The sequence below is a fragment of the Cupressus sempervirens genome, chromosome 7 (genome assembly GCF_028749045.1).
Source record: "Cupressus sempervirens isolate cs-2001-9-10 chromosome 7, ASM2874904v1, whole genome shotgun sequence".
Taxonomy (NCBI): domain Eukaryota; kingdom Viridiplantae; phylum Streptophyta; class Pinopsida; order Cupressales; family Cupressaceae; genus Cupressus; species Cupressus sempervirens.
Genome location: NC_143124.1, coordinates 659,056,653 through 659,074,846, shown reverse-complemented (window position 1 = coordinate 659,074,846; position 18,194 = coordinate 659,056,653). Strand labels below are relative to the sequence as shown.

Genomic DNA, 18,194 nt, shown 5'->3' with positions numbered 1-18,194 from the left:
GAAGACAGACATGCAGGAGAAAGATGACACAAGCTAGAAAAGCTAGAGCAGCAGGTTTGCGACATGCAGGGCTTGATTAGAGATGCCGATCGACTTGGAGAAAACACGAACTACAAAAAATGACCCAGCTCTCCACAAATTTGCAGAACGAAAAAAAATCCCTCTAATACCATGTGATAGTAATTGCTTAATTAATTAAGGAAAAAAAGTTACAATATATAGACAATTAGAAGACGATGTTTCTAGAAGAAACAATCATGAACCGACAGTAAAACTACAGACTATTTTAAAAAAATAAACTAAACTTAATGAAACTAAATACAACTAAATGACCATTAAATAATAATTAAATACTCAAATATGAATTGCATATGGACAATCTGCCACATGAGAGGTGCAATGCACAGTAGGGTGACGGATTGAATAAAAACTGATTAGAAAATAAATAAATAAAGTTGTTTTTTTGAGTGAGTTTAGTTATCAACAAATTTGCCTGCACTCATCGTGGGTTCATTGGGATCCATCCATTCCAGACAAACCCCCAGTCTTCTACACATCTCTTGGTGGAGTTCACAGGCATTACCAAATCAAAATACAGGTCAGAGATCTAGCCAATCCAAGGGGCAAATCAGTAACACAGCTTACAAATGCATTGCCATCCTGAGTGTTATAAGATTTATGTTTACTGGTAATTTAATTATAATAAAATTACTAACTCATTATGTTTTCAACACAGTAAGACAATCAAATTTCAAAATGAGAATACAAACTAACTGCAATGTCTAATTCTATACACTTGGTATCCTACAGACCAACTTGGTCTAGAGAACATTAAAAATCATCATCATCATCACCAGCATAAATATATATAGATTAGAACCATTAGTTCTTTAATGATCAGGTTTTCATATCATTTTCTAAATTATACAATAGTTAAGATCTTCTCTTCAAAATGCATTAGCAACCTGAGTATTTCAAGATTTTGTTTGATAAGCATATTTTTATTGGAATTGTGTTTGAAATGAATCATATGAATGCATGAGCTAAATTATAACCATTATAAAATCTAGGTGCTCTCCATCCCACTTTATGAAATAAACAGAGGAATTTCCCACATTGGCATCCACTTTGGGAAGTGAAAACTTGTTAACACTTGTCAAAGAGGTGGTTACAGAGGGTAAAAGAAGAGTTTTTCGTAGGCGCCCACTTAAGGGAAGTTGTAGAGTAGTAAAGCTAATAGAGGGTTCTCTCTCTTAGGCACCCAACTTCAGAAGATAAAGAAACTCACAATATTTGGCCTTCTCTTGGCTATGTGTTGCTTTTCTTGGTGGTCATGTGCTGCCCACCAAAAGGGAATATGGGATTTCCAAGAGACACAAAAATGCTATAAATTGGGGGTTTGGGCTAGGTGTTTAGTCAGTCAAAGTTGAATTATCCAGAATTGAATTGATAATTTAAAGTTGAGAAGAATTATCCTTCACATTAGAGCTTGCCAATATTTTTTCTGAGATAGCCTCTATGGCTATGGTTGGTAACTTGTTAAGTCTTTCTGAATATTGTAATCCAATTTATTTAAGTAATTGAGAGCAAGTATTTCTTTCTTGCAATTTCTATGCTGTTGTGTTATTGTTGTTGGGTGTAGTAGCTTCATCAATAGTATCAAAGTATGTGTTTGGGTGTGTAAGGAAAGTCCCCTTAATTGCATCAGGACCATAACTCAGCTCTATTTTTGCTTTATTAAGGATCCTCCATAAAGCCTTGAAAATTATAATATGATGAGCATCAGAAAATTTGTTTTCCTTGTGAGCCTTCAAAGAAACTCATAGTCATGTTGTTTATAAGAGCAGAGAAATGATGAAAATAAAAGCAATTTGAGAACCATGTGCACCATGGGACTTCAAAAGTAAACTTCTTACAACTTCTTATCCTAAAGTCCAACATGTTGACACAGTCTACTAATATCTAACTTCTTAGCAAAACTTTTCATTCTCTAGACTGCAAAAGCACACCTATTCATTGACTATAATTGTACTTTCTAGTAATTATTTTTGTTTGGTAAATCTTTCTTGATTTGATAAGTCAAGTCAAGATATGTTCTATGCAGCGTTCCATAGGGACCCACCTCAATGCTTGACCCCTTAACAAAACGGGTTGTTTTGGGGAAGAGAATACCCAAGGGACTTGGAAACAAACAAATCATCCTGCCTGCCACTGCCAATCGGCAGCTGCAAGTGGGTAAATCCAAAGTGCATCCTCCCTACAGGGGGCATTGGGGAGAGTTCTCAACAAGCTTAAGATGGCTAAGGAATCCCTAGGACTCCCCCAACCATCCCAGAGATGCAAAGGAGTCCCTACAACTCAAGAAAATCAGACACCCTTCAACACTTCCCTGGAATCAACTCAGAATCACCTTCACAAGATATTAATGACCTTCATATAGCACTACCCAAAATCAATAACAAGGGTCATAGCTCAAGATAAATATTTTGTAGCATTTCACATGCTGCTAGTGTAGACTACCATGAGATCACTACAAAATGAAAAAGCTACTGAGAAACACACTGCTAAGCAGTAAATATAGAAAAGTTTGAAAAAGAATAGCTAGAAAAAAATGGAGATAATATAGACATTTCTAATTAAATAAATTTGCTAAAACAAGTATATCTGAAGAAGTTGTACCATGTACTGAGCAAGCTCAGTGGCCGTATGTAGATCACTTTTGGCACCAGTTGTAACGTGATCTGAGCCAAAAACCATCTCCTCTGCAACTCGACCACCCATACAAACATCAAGTCGTGCCAATAATTGTGCTTTACTAATAGATGTTTCGTCCATTGCAGGCAGCTGTGTAACCATTCCTAGAGCATCCCCTCGGGGAGTGATTGTTGCCTTGTGAACAGGCCTTGCACCAGCAGTATTCAATGCTACAACTGCATGGCCACTCTCATGGTATGCTGTAAGCTGCAAATTTATATTGACAAGTTATTCTGGCAAGAAACATCTGTTTCTAAACCTTCAAAATAATTTTAAAATTCATCACCGTGAAATTTAAGTAATATTTTTGTAGCATATAGAAAAAAGTCCTTATATATTGTAGATTGAATGCTGTATGTCACGTCATTAAGAGCAGGACCTAAGTTGTCTTACCTTTCTTGATTCCTCTGAAATCAACATGGATTTACGTTCTGTCCCCATAATTATTCTATCCTTGGCAAATTCCAGATGTTTGGCTGAGACATTCTCACTGCCATCAACTGCTGCCTTGATGGCTGCGATATTAACCAGATTTGCCAGATCTGAATCAATCATGACACAAAATGAAGGAAATGTTAAGTAGCATGATGAAACATAACAGTTGACATGAAGAGGTCTCCATATGTTTAAGAGCAGAGACATAACCACAAATTGAATTTTTCATCCAAATATTTGCATAACACACACAGTGGCCACAAGTAGATTAAGCTGAACTCGCAATCTTACTGACCTGCTCCATTAAAACCTGCTGTACCCCGAGCAATAGCCTTCACTTCGACATCATCAGCAAGAGGCTTATTTTGCAAGTAAAGCTCTAAAATTTCTTGTCTGCCTCTAACATCGGGACTTGGAACCACAATCTAGGAAAACAAATGCTAGTGCTTGTTATCATTATTTTATTAGGATGAAGCAAACAAATCAAATGATCAATGCAACATGTAGGATGTAGGATGAGCCTAAATATGCTAATTGTGTAACATTTCCTAAACTGAAACTTGCATAAATAAAGGGTAAATATAGCTGCATTCAAAAAATGATTACGGGCAGATAAACAAGCAATAAAATATTAACTCGGTAGAGAATGAATGGCAGAAGATAATAATTTATATTATAAATATTGCCAAATGCCAAACTAATTAATAAATTATTGTGTTAAGCAAAAAGCAAATTATAGTTTTAAAATAATCAGCACAATTTACTAGTATAAACAGAAAAAAATTACGTTAGGGAATCAAATTTATACAAGTTATTGGATGTGCATTGCATTGTAGTGGTGAGCAGAATGAGTGAGTTTGGACAGCTGATGATTCAGTATGGTTGTTTGGTATGGTTTTCAGTGATGTCAACACACTGTTGCATTAATGTCAACATGCTTTCCATGCAGTGGTGCTGAGAAATTTGCCTCGCATGTTCTTTATGTTGCAAATTTGTTCAAGTGCCGTGGAATTAGTATTTGTCTGACTGTGACTGTTAATGTTCTATCTCTGAAATGTGTGCTTTACATTTCTCCTTGTAGTGGTTTCTAATGGTGTGATTTTCAAAATGACTTATTAATGTCCTTAGCTTCATTCATTTAAATTGGTACAAGATTTTTGGCTTTGAAGACGTGGTTCCAAAGATCGATGGTGTTTCTCCTCTAGGTCTGGCCGAACTTGGATGTTTATACTTCAATTACTTGTCTACGTAAATGCAAGAAGATATGTAACATGAATGATGCTATTTTTGTTTTTATTTAAGGCGTGTTGTGGTCCATTTCTCGTTCTTTTCCACTGCAGGAATTTTTAGTGTCAACCCAATTCAAGATTTTTGCTCAGATACTTGCTCGGCCGATAGTGGACTTATGTAATGAGGGTGTATGAAAGCAGATTCGTCTCCCTACACGTTTGAGTCATTGTTAGGCATGGTTGAGAGCAGCATGGATATTCATATGCTAGCTACCCAAAGCAGTGAGCCAAAAGTATCTAGAGATATTTCAGTCGAGTTGCTGTTGTGCATTGCATCACCAGTGGATCTATTCTCTTTTATCCTTCTCCATCTGGACAGTGGTAGTGAGCCCTTTTGGCAATGAGCCTCTGGCAGTGAGTCTTTCTTTGTAAAACTCGCCTTAATTGGTGTCACCCTAACAGATTTTCATATATTTGAGAATAATATTCTCCATGGTCTTTCCCTTAACAGATTTTTCCATATAAATCTAGTGTTTCATGTGTTTGATGGTTGTTGTGCTTTTCACATTTACATCTTTCAATTAAAAAAGATTAATGTAAGATTGCAGGAACTGTTTTAAAGTTTAAATTTCTTAAATGCTTATGGACAATCAATTCACCCCCCATTTGCAATTGTCTTGTGCTTTCAACCATTGGTATCAGAGCCTAGGTCCATATTTGAACCCCACATTGCACTGGAATGGGGGGGTGGATGGATTGTTGCCAAGGTGTGCACCCTAGGTCTCCTTGTGTTGTGTAGCACAACATTTGGGTTTGCAACATGGGTTAAACGTCTACCGGGTTCTATAACTCAAGTAGTTGTATGGGACATTAATAGGTCGATCTTTTGGTGCAAAGGCAACCAACACATTGTATAGGTATCAGAGGATACATAAGTATGGGGATGCAGTTATAGGGTTGTTCCACTCTGTGTGTGTGTGTGTGTGTGTGTAATAATTCCAAAACATACATTTTTATCTATGCGTTACAAAATGAACAAGAAAAACATTAGAAATTTTAAGATTCAAAACTCTGCTTAAGGATAAAACATACAAAATTGTGACAGTGAACAATGAAAACATTAAAATGTATTTTTCAATACTGAATATCAGATTTCATCAATATTTCATGCATCAAACAATAAAAAATAAATGTTCATTCGAGAAATGAGATTGAACTGTGTGTAAGTGACAAATTCTTTGAAATGCAAACAATTAAAATGAAGTTTAGAAGAGAGTAGCAGGCATTGTCTGTGCCAAAAGCAGCACAGTGCAAACTTTTCCAGCCAGAGATGTCAAAATTGTCACTAATGGCTCCCTTAAAAGGGAATAATAAGTGAAGAGTAGGGGAAAAGTGCATGTAATGAAAGTAATATGTGGTGCAAGTCATTTTCAAAATCACGTGTACTTCATTTACATATTTTACAATAATTACATGATAGAAGTTCATTTACAATATTTTGCCTTTCTAGTTTTTCTTGTTTTTAACATTGTATCCACCACTTCAATATGCCTGCTACAAATAGCATATAAAGTACACGAGCATCCCATAAATGGTATGTACCTCACTTACCCCATGCATAAAAGCATATCAAGCCATCAGATCATTATTTATTGTCATGGATACATCTTAAGGATTTGGATGCACCCCTGTTGCTTTGGAAATTCATGTTTCTTATTTCAGAAAATGACAGATTGCCAACAATTATGTAACTGTGCAATTTATAACCATAGTTTCAATAGATGTTACAGACATTGTTCAACAATTTCTTCGTTGTTTTCTCATTGATCTACAAGAATCAGAACTATTTTTGTTTGAAACAAGATCTTTTACATTATTGTATTTGATTGTATGCAATGCTGAAACTGATGAATCCTAAATTGTGGAAAAGCATTTAACAAGTTGAAACTATCCTCTAAACTCTATTAAAAAGAAAAGTTCACTTCAGTATTTATGTTTTAATTGTAAAATATGGTTAAAAGCTTGTTGTAACAATATTACATGTTCAGTTCATGGCCCATATATTGCATCAAAAACATTGCATGATCATGTACTCTGCTAGAAATGCATGTCATTTTCACGGAAGAAATTAATTATCCAGGATGCTGTAATTTTCATGGAGATCTGAACAGATGAGTCATCCACACAACATACAAAACAATTCTGTAGTCATTCACACAAACTAACCACTTTTCCAAGCATTTTTCTGTTCTTGTCTTTCTCTTCTTGAGTTCTTCCTCTGCTTTTGGCAAATAACATTTTCTGCAGTGAGGTGAATTTTCTCATCCTGTTACAGGAAACAAGAAATAATTGTAGCCTTTAACTCCAAACTCCAATAAACAAGGCAAATCCGTGATGCTTTAGCAATTCTCTGAATTTGTAGCACATTGAAAACAGCTAGAGGGGATGCAATGGCAATTAATGGTACCACACTACAGTACAATGTCTAGGTAAATGGCCTTGACAGAGATTTCAATATTAGCAAGGTCTTCTACAATTTTCCACCAGAGACATATTAGCCCTGGCCATTTTGTAATAGATATTCAGATCTTGCATAAACCCCTTCTGGTCTTCTGGTAGTTGGGGCTGATTCCATCTGAGCCTTTCTGAGAGGGGACAACACATGTTTCCGTTCTTGGTCGTATGCTTTGGACTTACTCATTTCTGTGCTTCACTAGGGATGGGGATATGGGTTGGTAGGCCTTTCCCTCTCTTTTTTTCCATTGTTTTAATCTTTTATTGTATAGTTATTTTCAGAGACTAGGGCCCTTGTCTCTTTAACTTTTGCTTTAGCTTTAGCTTTTATATTGCTCAGTAACCTTCATAGCCTTGGGCAATTTAGAGTCCAACTGACCTGCTTTGGTTGTGAATGGAGATTACTTTACTATCTTCTTTTTTTCCCATAGTTGAGCATATCCTGTAAAAGATTTTATTCATAATTTCCTGTGATGTATTGTTATTTGTTTGTACACATATAGCTCTGACAATGTCTATTCTTTTCTATTAAGAAGGCAGGGAGAGGGCTCTGAACCCAAGAACAAACAACCAAGCACCAAGAAGCTAGCACAAAGAAGGGCCATCACAGCCGATCAAGGAGCTAGCACAGCACTGGCCATTACAGCCTAGTGCACTACCCTCTGAGAAAATAATCATAAACCGCCATTATTCTGAGAGTTAAAACTACTAAAACTATCAACATTAACTATAATATCCATCCAGTCTAACATTTTACTGGTGATATCAGCATTTAAGCTTCTAAACAAAAACATAGCAGTATCTACAAAATTAAAAAGTTTCTAACAACAAAATTAAGCAAGGTCGGCGAGATATCAAAATAAAGCAACAAAGCCCAAGGACTAGCAGCAACAAACAAAAAGACCCATTAGGCAATTTTAATTGCCTCCCAGTCTATAACGAGGCGTTTGAGGTCTTCACTCTAGTCTTTAGGGCCTTCTTGCTTCTGTTCTTCCACGGTCTTTCCTTCTTTGTTCTTCCCAGCTTTCTTTCTTTTCCCTATGATAGTGCCAAACACGGCCTTCTACCTCATCTCTCATTGAATTTGACAAAGAGTCATCACAGTAGCTCCAAACTTCAGGTTGGTGACCAACTCTGGTGTAGTGTGTTCCAAAGCCACAATTCTATTCTACAGGGCTTGAATGTAGCCTTGCATTTTATTTTCCAACCAATCCAGCAAATTATGCACTGAATTAGGAGTTTCCTTAGTGTTCTCCTGAGCTGCTTCAAGCAAATTTTCTTTCTCAAGAGTCATAACTTCCAGCCTCAGGTCCACTTCTATTTTTGTCATATAGGTATCCTCCATTTCTTCTTTAGTGTCCTCCACTTCCTCGACTTCATAGTCCTTATCATCAAAATCAGTTCCTTCTGGGTTTAATAGGACAAACTCTTGATCAATTTTGTAAACCACTTCACCCTCCATAACTTCTTGATTTTCATCTTTACCACCTTCTACATTTAGGCCTTTCCCCTATTTGTTTCAGTCTTGCCGACCTTTTCTTGCCTGAGCTAGTCATACTTTCTCTCCACCAATTTAGGGTCTTTTCCCCATCTCCCGACTCGGTGTCCTTATTAGAAATATGTGTTTGCACATCAATAACCAATTTTCCAAAGGTGTTGCATCATTTGCTCACACTTAGGTCAGTTGCATGCTTACACTTCATCACAACTCTACTATACAACCTTTTGCTGAATGGTACAGCTCCACAAATTGAGTTTCAACCAAGCACGCGTTTCCCTTCTTCTGCGTCTGGTGACCTTATAACTTGTTTTGTGGTCGTACAACACACTTCTTCCATATGCGCACTTGACTTTTCTTGTTGTACAGCTATACATGCGGTTGCACTTCTTCCTCTATACTAACATAGTCACGAAAAGCTTGTCATGTGCCGTACAGTGCACAACTTTCTCTTCTAAAGGTGGGCCATACAGTTGATTTATGTCTTGGTGACCTTCTGTTCTCGACATACGGTAGGAACCCTTACAAATGTTTATCCTTACAGTATGGTATGGTATACACTTTACCTTATCCATGCAGTGACTTGCTCTCAACACCCTTAGACATGGCAATACCATACGGTATATGTTCCTTGTCTATTTATTGGAGTCTTTTATTTTCTCGACTTTGCTGGGTTGTACATTATGTTTGATGTTGTTGGCTGTACGGTATTTAATAGCTCCTTTATCTCCTTTGCTAATATTTAATAACTCTTTTATCTCCTTCGTACGGACTCTCCCTTTTATTCTTCCCCAGCCGTACGGTGCTTCCAATGGTCTTCTATTTTGCCATATGGTGTTCTATCTGGTTGCTCCAAAGGCTGTACAATATCCAAAAACATGCTTCATCCCTACACTTTAATCTTTGTTGTACTACCATATGGTCACTCCAAATCACTCAGTGTTCTTGCTTGCTCTATAGTCGTACAGCATAGTTTTTGTTCATCCGGTATGGCCACTTTCATACGGGTACTATTCCTTCTACTAGTGGTATATGGTGCATGCATAATTTCGGCTATACCCCTTTCAAGTCCTTATACATCCACATAAAAACATCCTTATATTCCATAAATATTTTAAACGTTGCCACTTTCAAAACTAGATTCCAGACATCTCCCACAAATATATTCTTCAGGTTAACTTCGTCCCCTAAGTTCATCGTCTTTACTATGGGTTCTTCATATTTAATAGGCTTGTCTTCACTAAATGTACGTGTTGGTGTTTCATCTATTTGTGCCTCTCCCTCCTTCACTTCTCTGTATTCCTTCGAGAATTCATTTCCCTCTCTTTTATTTCCATCCTCGACCCCTAACATGTTATAGCTCGGAAAGAGCTCATAGTCCTCCATTTGCCAATGGAGTAGGCCGTTCACCAAATCCAGGTCATCATTGTGGAACCCTCCTTCCAATCTCAAGATTCCTTCTTCATTGGTTTTCATTCATTTTTTCCCTTCATCGTCTCCTTCGCCTTCAGAATCTGATGATGTCTCCTCTCCTACCATCTGTGTATGTAGGTCAATTACAAATCTCCAACCTTTTCCTTCCATGGACAAAGTATTCTGATTCCAATCATGTTTTACTTTCGCCTGTACTAGCCAGCCCCGTCCGAGGATGGCATTGTACACTTTTCTTTTTAATGGTATAACCACGAAATTCAGTAAAAATGGTTGTGTCCCAATGGTTACTGGTTGCGCCATTAGAGTCCCTAAAGGCTTGATCCCGTGTTGATCGACGGTGAGTAGTTGAAATATGGTAGCCATAACGTAGGTTGCCCCCAACTTCCATATATCTTTCGGTACTACGTTTACTCCTAATCCTCCATCTACGATTATGTTCATGAGGATGGTTCTAAGAATACCCATTTCTACTACTGCAGGGCATCTTCCTATAGTGAGTGCAAGTAGCATTGGATATGTTGCAGTCATTCCGCTTCCACCTTGAGTATCTTTTCCTGGCTCTTCCATCACCTTCAAAAGTGGTGTCATATTCAAGATTGCAGTCTGTAGCTGAGGCATTGTAAGAAGGTTATTCAGCTTCATAGGAACCTCGACTTGCATTACCTATCGTATGATATTTTGTTCTGCTAGATTCCTCCTTGAGGTGTTGGTAGTGTCCTTTGTGATTTTTTAGCCTCCATTTCTTTTTCTAATTCTGCTTGCACTTGCTGCAACCTTTTTTTCCTCTTCCACAACTAGATATGTTTTTGCTTGTGCACGAGTAATAGCTAATGTCTCCTCATCATCACATGTTTCTATACTAAACAGGTTCACCCTGGGCTTAGGGCATTTTGAATCCTCATGGTCTCCAAGGCCACACCACCTACACAATAGCTGCAGTGTTCCCTTCGTAGTACAATCTCTGGGGAAGTATCCCCAGAGGTTGCACACCCAGCGTTATATCATTGGTCGTCCACTTGGATCGTACTATATCCAAGTTGGCTTCCATTATTGTTATTATTATTGTTACCACATCGGTTGTTGTTACGGTACCCTCCTGAGGTTGCGTCATTGTTTGTATTCCTTCCTACTCACGAGGTGGATACTTCTTGCATTAGTAGCACCTGTTAGTGTCCCTTTGTTTTCATATTGAACGAGCATTCCTTGGTGGAATGTCCCGCAATTTGGCAGATATCGCAGAATAGTTTTTTCAAGCAGGAGCCCTTTGTGTGGCCCTCCTTACAATCTGTACACCACAGTTCCCCTTCTCTCGCTTGGCCAAGATCCTTTTTCATGTTTTTAACTCCATCATACGTAACATGTCCTTCAGTAGTGCCCAAACTTTTTTACTTGATTTCTCATTGCTGTTGCTTTCGGAGGATGAATCTTCTAAGTCCAACGATCTACTTTTCTTCTTTTTACCCCTTTTTTGTTCACTTTCCAAGTCCATCGCTCGGTTATATGCATCCACATATGATGTTGAAGGTACAAATTTTCATCTTTTTCTGAAGTGATGGTTGTAACCCTTCAATGAACCACCTTTTCTTCAACTCATCTACTGGTTGGCTTTCCATCTTTCCTACGAGTTCCTTCAACCTCCTAGCATACAAGCGGGCTGTTTCCTTTTTGCCCTGCTTAGTACTATAGATTTCCGCTACCATCTTGTTATCATCTCTAAGTAGTCAGAACTCTGCTTTGAATTATTTCTGGATGTTTGGCCATGTAGTTAACTTCTTCAGGTTGGTGTCTGAAAACCAATAGATCGCTACAACCGTAGGGTAGCCGGAAATTGTTAGACCCAGTCATCCTGATCCGTTACACCATTTGCAATCCAAATTGTTTCACATGTTTTACAATGTCTAACTAGATCAGTCCTCCCATCGCCATTAAATTTCGGCAATTTTTCTTTCAATCTTGCCATTGCTAATTTCTTTTGAATCTGTGGTACTTGTTACATACCCACGCTATTCTGCTACATACCCACATTGTTTTGCAAACCAGCGTTGCTCTGTTGTGCACTTTGCACTACTTCAGACAATGGCGTTACTCTGTGGTGTGAAGAGGTCTTCTTCAACTTGTACTCGTTCATCAGATGTATCAAGAACGACGAGTTCACGAATGAAGAGTTCACCCCACACTCACTTTGGCACCTCAAGCCGTGCAGGTTCCTTCCCTTCCGTTTGGATTCTCTACCCTTGGCGTATACAAGTTTAGGAACTCCTCCCTTGTCTCTTTTACCAAATTCAATCTCTGGAGCGTTTCTTCAAGCAAGTCCTCGACACTCCTCGGCCTGCTAAGTGAATGCACTCCCTCTGTCCGTGCTCCTTCACCACTTCGGTGCCCATCGGCTAGCTGCTGAAACTTTTGTCTGCACTCTGCCTATTGTGTGAGTATTAATGCTTCCCGTGCTGTGCATATTTCATCCTTGTCTTTAATTTTATTCCTATCCCTATTGAGAAAATTTGACATTAATCTTCATAACACCTCTTTTGCACCGAGTTCGACTGGCAACGATGCCAAATGTTAACTATACAAGGTAAGCAGATACTTATCGCATTAATAGATTAGAATGTAACACAGAATATATATACTTTATTCATATAAGCACATATGCAACTCCAATTACAATGATGATCCATAAATCCATTCAGACGATGTACATATACTTCCTAAAGGGGTGACTCAACTATCACGTGACCTTTCGGATACCAACTCAACCCCTCGGCTACAATATGGTTTTTACAAACAACATTGCATTTGGGAGTGTTAACAAGGCTACTCTTGGTAGAGGCAGCTTTTCTTTTAACTAGGGTCAAAGAGGGCGGAGTCTCTTCAAAAGAGAGAGTTCTTTCTTTTTCGATAGGAGGATCCTTAGGGTTTTTTCTCCCTTTTTGCAAGGACCTTAGGGTAAGTTTCTTCTAGGGGGGCAGAACCTAATTCTTCAATGATCACGGAGGAGTTGGGCTTCCCTTGGTCTTTCTCAGGGTAAGTAATGCAACAAACCACACTAGGAGAATTAGAATGAACATGTTGGTAAAGAACATAAATGAGACCCTAGCAAAAGAGAGGATTGTCCCCTTTAGTAATGCTATACTTATGGGATGAGAATAGGAAGAAGGTGACATAAACATTTTCACCATGTCTAAGGGGATTCAGCAAGGGGAGATGATAACCATGATAGGTCGTGAAGTGACTTTCAAGAGTAAAACATTTCATTAACCAGAGATAGATAACAATGAAAGGAGAAGGTAAAGATAAACGATCATACCCATTCTTAGATCTCACAGCCATCCACTTCTTATTGATAAAGAATTTCTCCCTAAACCAGTTGTAGTCCCCTGCACTTTTCCTTTCAACACATTCACTCATGCATTTCAAACTAGTAGATTTGCCAATAAGCTTCAGAGTCACCACAAATGTTATGCTCCCTATGATGACATGGCCTTTATGCCAAGAGTTTGTAAATTTGGTGGATAACAGATTGTTGAAACCCCTCATAGAAAGAATGTAACTTGTCCAGCTCCTCCCGCTTGAAATAACCCCAAATCTTTGTGTTTTGAATAAGCTCTTTGCACTCCCTAGGTATCTGAAAGAGAAGCAGATTTGCAATTCAGAATTTTTGACATCTCAGCTTGGATTTCCTTGATACCATTGAAGAACAGTTTACTTTTTTGGAAATTAAATATGCTGACCAGAAAGAGTAGCATAAGAGGAGAGCAGAGATCTCCAACTCTTAGCTTCAGAAATTAAAGCTTCCCCAAAGAGAACAGTATCATCAATGAATTGCTGGTGAGTGGAAGGGGGGAGCCTAGAAGCAACTTTGACTCCTTTGATAGAATTGCCATTTCTCAAATTCTGAAAATTTCTACCCAGCACCTCTGCAACACGTAATTAAAAATACATGTGCATATGTGTACAGACATGTACAGTGTGCAAAATGTCTATTGTTGAACAGGTAAATGTATGGATATGTAACATGTAATTAAAAATTCATGTGCATATGTGTACATGCATGTACAGTGTACCCTGGTGTATAAATACAAATGAATAACCACATGTGCGTGTGTCAAATATCTCAATACTTCCAAAACTTAAGGTGATTCATCCTTTGAGGAGACATTTACAAAAAAAATTAGATCACAAACTCATTAACATTTTTGAGTAATTTTCAGCCAAGGAAGAAAAATACTAAGACTTGAAGCTAGAAATTATAATTTAAAACCACTTCAAAAAAATTTTGTACTTCGAATTTTCAAGACTACTGCATTGCTAAAATAAGGTAATATGTTTGTGACACAATTATAGAAGGTCAAGGGCCCTTTTTATTAGCGCAATTTGAAGATTTCAAGACCAATGAATAATACTAAAAGCACTAGCATCTACAAAACTATTTAGATGTCCAAGTAAAATTATACACACAATGACAAAACACACAGTGTCATGCCCATAAACATTAAGGTATATACAGATGTATTTCCTTGTCAACTTACATGAATGAGATTCTTCAGAATATGATCACACATTATCTAAGTTCCTAGCCCCATAATCCAACGGTAAAGGTAAATAAGATACTATCCTACAAATAAATGTTCAGAAGCAAACTGCACTCATATATGCCATAATGGGAAGAAGCATCCCTATACAAGGAAATGAAAAAAATACTAACTAAAATTTTAATGAGACGTAACGTACTATGAAGAGAACTCACATGTCTATCAAACCTTCCTGGCCTTGTCAGAGCTGGATCTAGAATTTCAGGTAAATTCGTTGCAGCCACCAATATAATGCCCTAAACAATGACCCATACAAAGAACAAATGTACATTTAGAAAACTGATTACAGGTTTCATGATTACTACCTAAGTTTGTTCGAAACATATATTTCACTATTCTCATGGTTATTCTTACATAAGATTTCATTATGATGAATAATACCTCATTTTGTTCAAAACCATCCATTTCCACAAGTAGCTGGTGAAGCGTTTTCTTGGTATGACCTTCCCATTGCTTTCGAGTAGAACCCACAGCATCAATTTCGTCAATGAAGACAATGCAAGGTGCCTGCAGAAGAAACACTCGTCATATTCCCCAAAGGAAAATGTTGCATGTTGACCCTTCAAACATTAGACATTAACACTAAAAATTTCAATTTGCGCTGTGTATACGTGTATGCTTTCAATTTTAGCAATACAATTTTTTCTTATATCACACATAAGATGATTGAAAATGTAGATTTTCCAGAAAATTTATGGAACAATTATAATCAATGGGTTTCAGATCAAACCATGTAATCCATCATCGGGGCAGCATATCTTTGGATCAAAGGATGGGGCTCCTTATACAGATAAATCTAGTACAATAAAAGATGTGAAGTTGACCCAACTACGAAACATTGCATGCTAAATTTGGTCTTACAAATTAAACACAAAAAATGACGGTACTAAACTAGTAATTATAGAAGTTAAACCTGACCTACTAATTTCCAAAGATGCTAGCTCTCTCCACCACTCCTTGCGGAAGGCTTTCAAAGATGTGATCCTTTATTGCAATGTCTTTACATTTTCCATACATGTGTTGGCATTAGAGGATCTTAGGTGTTTTGGCACTGCCAATGACAACCCTATTGAGATGAATCTCCATACAATGCTCATTACTTTTTGCTTAGGTGGGCATAAAACATCTTTCGAATGAGCACTCGTTTCTATTGACAAGATTTCTCGACAGCCCCAAAATGATACTTTGAAGGTTTGAGAACGTTCTTGAATTAGATAGATGGTAAAATACTAAAAATGTGATCTTAGCACTATGGTGTTTGAAAATTACACTATCTTGTTGGAAATTCCTTATATGAAAGGGCGAAAATATGAAAGCAAGTCACTTATGCCCTCAATAATTTACTTGTGCACCTACCAACTCCTACCTCAGCATAAAGCACTTGTTATTCGCCTCCTTCAATACCCTTTTTTTTTTCAAATTTGAAGACAAACATCAAGTTAAGTGCTCTTCCTCCAAAAACTTGAGAGCTCTTTACACTAGAATTTTACGAACCCCAGTCCTACTTCTCTACCCACTTTTTTTTCAAATTTGAAGACAAACATCAAGTGAAGTGCTCTTCCTTCAAAATTTTGAGAGCTCTTTACACTAGAATTTTACGAACCCCAATTTCTGCACTGGGTGCCAATAAGGACTACATGTTGAGTCCAAATAAACAAAGATAAAGGCCCAAAGTTTAACCACTTTATATTGTAATATCCCCTTTTTGAAATAGGATTTAATAATAAATAATAATAAAAGTTAAAATATATAAAAACAACAAAATATAATATATTACCAATCAAAAACAAAATATAATGAATTATAATTCAAGTTAATTAAGTTTAATGCAATGAAGGATTGTGACTCCCTCAAACATGGCATATAAAAGGGAGGAGTTCATTTGAATGGGGAAGCTAAGGAGGAAGGAAGAAAGAATGGAGCAAAGCAATTAAGGAAGCATTAAGGGAAGAAGAAATGAACAAAAAGAAGATAAGGAAGTGACTCTATCAAAGGAGCAACGACGACAAATGGTTGTAATCATGAAAGCTTGTGAACATTATGAAGAGGTGTGCCTTTTTGTCACATTGGAGAATATAAATGGGAGAGGGTTTCGTTTGAGGAGACTAAAAGGACCAATCAATTCGGGAAGTGTTGGAAATTGTAGCTACGATAGAGATCTTTATCTCTAGACAATAGTTACATCGCCCTAAGGGACAGGGGGACGGGAGAACAACGGGACAAGTTTCCAAGACAGGGGGATAGAGGGGCCTTAATTTGGGGACGGCAAGGGGATAGAGGGGGGACGGCGGCGAGGAACTAGGGGATTTGTATATACTATACATATGGTACTTAAAATGCTAGTTATGAAAAGATGTATTTCAATATAAGATATAAATATGTAAAAGAGTAAATACTTGAACATTTCATTGAATTGGAACATCGAACATTGAGCATAAATAGTCAAATCAAGAAATAGTTAACACCGATACATCCCCCCATCCTCGACGGAAGTGGTGAAATATGTTGGTGCCACTGGGGATGGGGGAATGGAGTCCCCGTGAGTCCCCGTCCCTAGTGCATGGGGCAAAAAAAGGGGCGACGCATCCCCGTGTTACTATGCTCTGGACATTAATACCATTATAGTCATCTTCAACAGAAAAGGACATTTATGATAAATTGTAATATTAAATATTAAGGCATGTGTCATTCAACACGTGCTAAGGCATTTATATTTGAAGGGTTATGTATTAGAAATACAAAGAGTCATGTTTTGGGAAATTAAAGAGACTTTCTGTTGTAATATGAAGAGTCTCTCTAATTCTTATATATATCACTTCAAGCGAAAGGCATTGTACACTTGAATTTCATTATCAATAAAATGATCTTTTGTTGTGTGTCACTGGGTTTTTCCCTTCATTCTCGAAGGGTTTTCCTAGGATATTTTTGTGTGTCTCTTGCATCTTTTCTGGTTATTCGTTATTGATGTTTATCTGATTTTTGGATTAAAATCCAACACGGCATCAAAGCAAGGTTGATATCAGCAATGAGGAAATATGCCCCTTTCAGAACTTGTCTTGTGCAAAGTTTTTTTGATGGTTCTTCCTCTCGTAGAGTTGTGGTTATTGGATATGTGTGTGATCCAAGCATAATGTATAAGTTCTACATACCAATTTTGCATCCTGAGTGTTATCTGCTCAGTATTCTTGGTTGTGGTCTATCTCGAAGACCCCTCTTGATATAGTTGATCTTATGTATGTGAGATTGTCTATGCATGGCTCCCATTTTGTTCAAGTATGATCAACTTTTCTGTGTATCTAAAGAAATTTTTTTGTTGACCAGTGCTTTTGTTTGCCTTTGTCAATCAATTTTATTTGTGAGACTACATTTGTGGTAGTCATCAGGAATTTTGGAGATGCTCAATTATTTTAGGCTTTCTTGTCTCTACAAAGTCTTTCATGGTTGTTTCAAAGTCAAAAATTGTGTAATGGAGTTGTTCCTATTATTACTATTAAAAGGCTCACATTACAACTGCAGTCAATGTCAAAGCAAGACAAGGTTGGAAGACCCGTGAGTCTAGCAATGAAGTCAAAGTATGCAGTGTGCATCAAGGGACTCCATTCAAATTAAAGCTCAGTCAAGTGCTTGTGCTGACAATTTCATTTGTGATTCATTTTCTACTTAAGTATACTATGTTCCATTTTTGGAGTGACTTTGCATAACAGGAATGATTAAGAAAGGTCACTCGATGTGCGCATG

At 37.4% G+C, this 18,194-nt stretch overlaps 1 protein-coding gene across 2 annotated transcripts in view; it reads right to left on the bottom strand.

Annotated features, from left to right (window-relative positions):
* FTSH11 (FTSH protease 11) overlaps window positions 1-18,194 on the bottom strand; it is a 201,345-nt gene that overhangs the window by 51,189 nt on the left and 131,962 nt on the right. For both annotated transcript variants that reach the window (XM_089792463.1, XM_089792462.1), the window contains 5 exons: window positions 14,838-14,963; window positions 14,612-14,692; window positions 3,485-3,614; window positions 3,148-3,296; window positions 2,680-2,961 (listed from right to left, as the gene is read on the bottom strand). In XM_089792463.1, coding sequence (XP_089648589.1) covers window positions 2,680-2,961; window positions 3,148-3,296; window positions 3,485-3,614; window positions 14,612-14,692; window positions 14,838-14,963 — 768 coding nt within the window. The remainder of the gene's footprint in view (window positions 1-2,679; window positions 2,962-3,147; window positions 3,297-3,484; window positions 3,615-14,611; window positions 14,693-14,837; window positions 14,964-18,194) is intronic.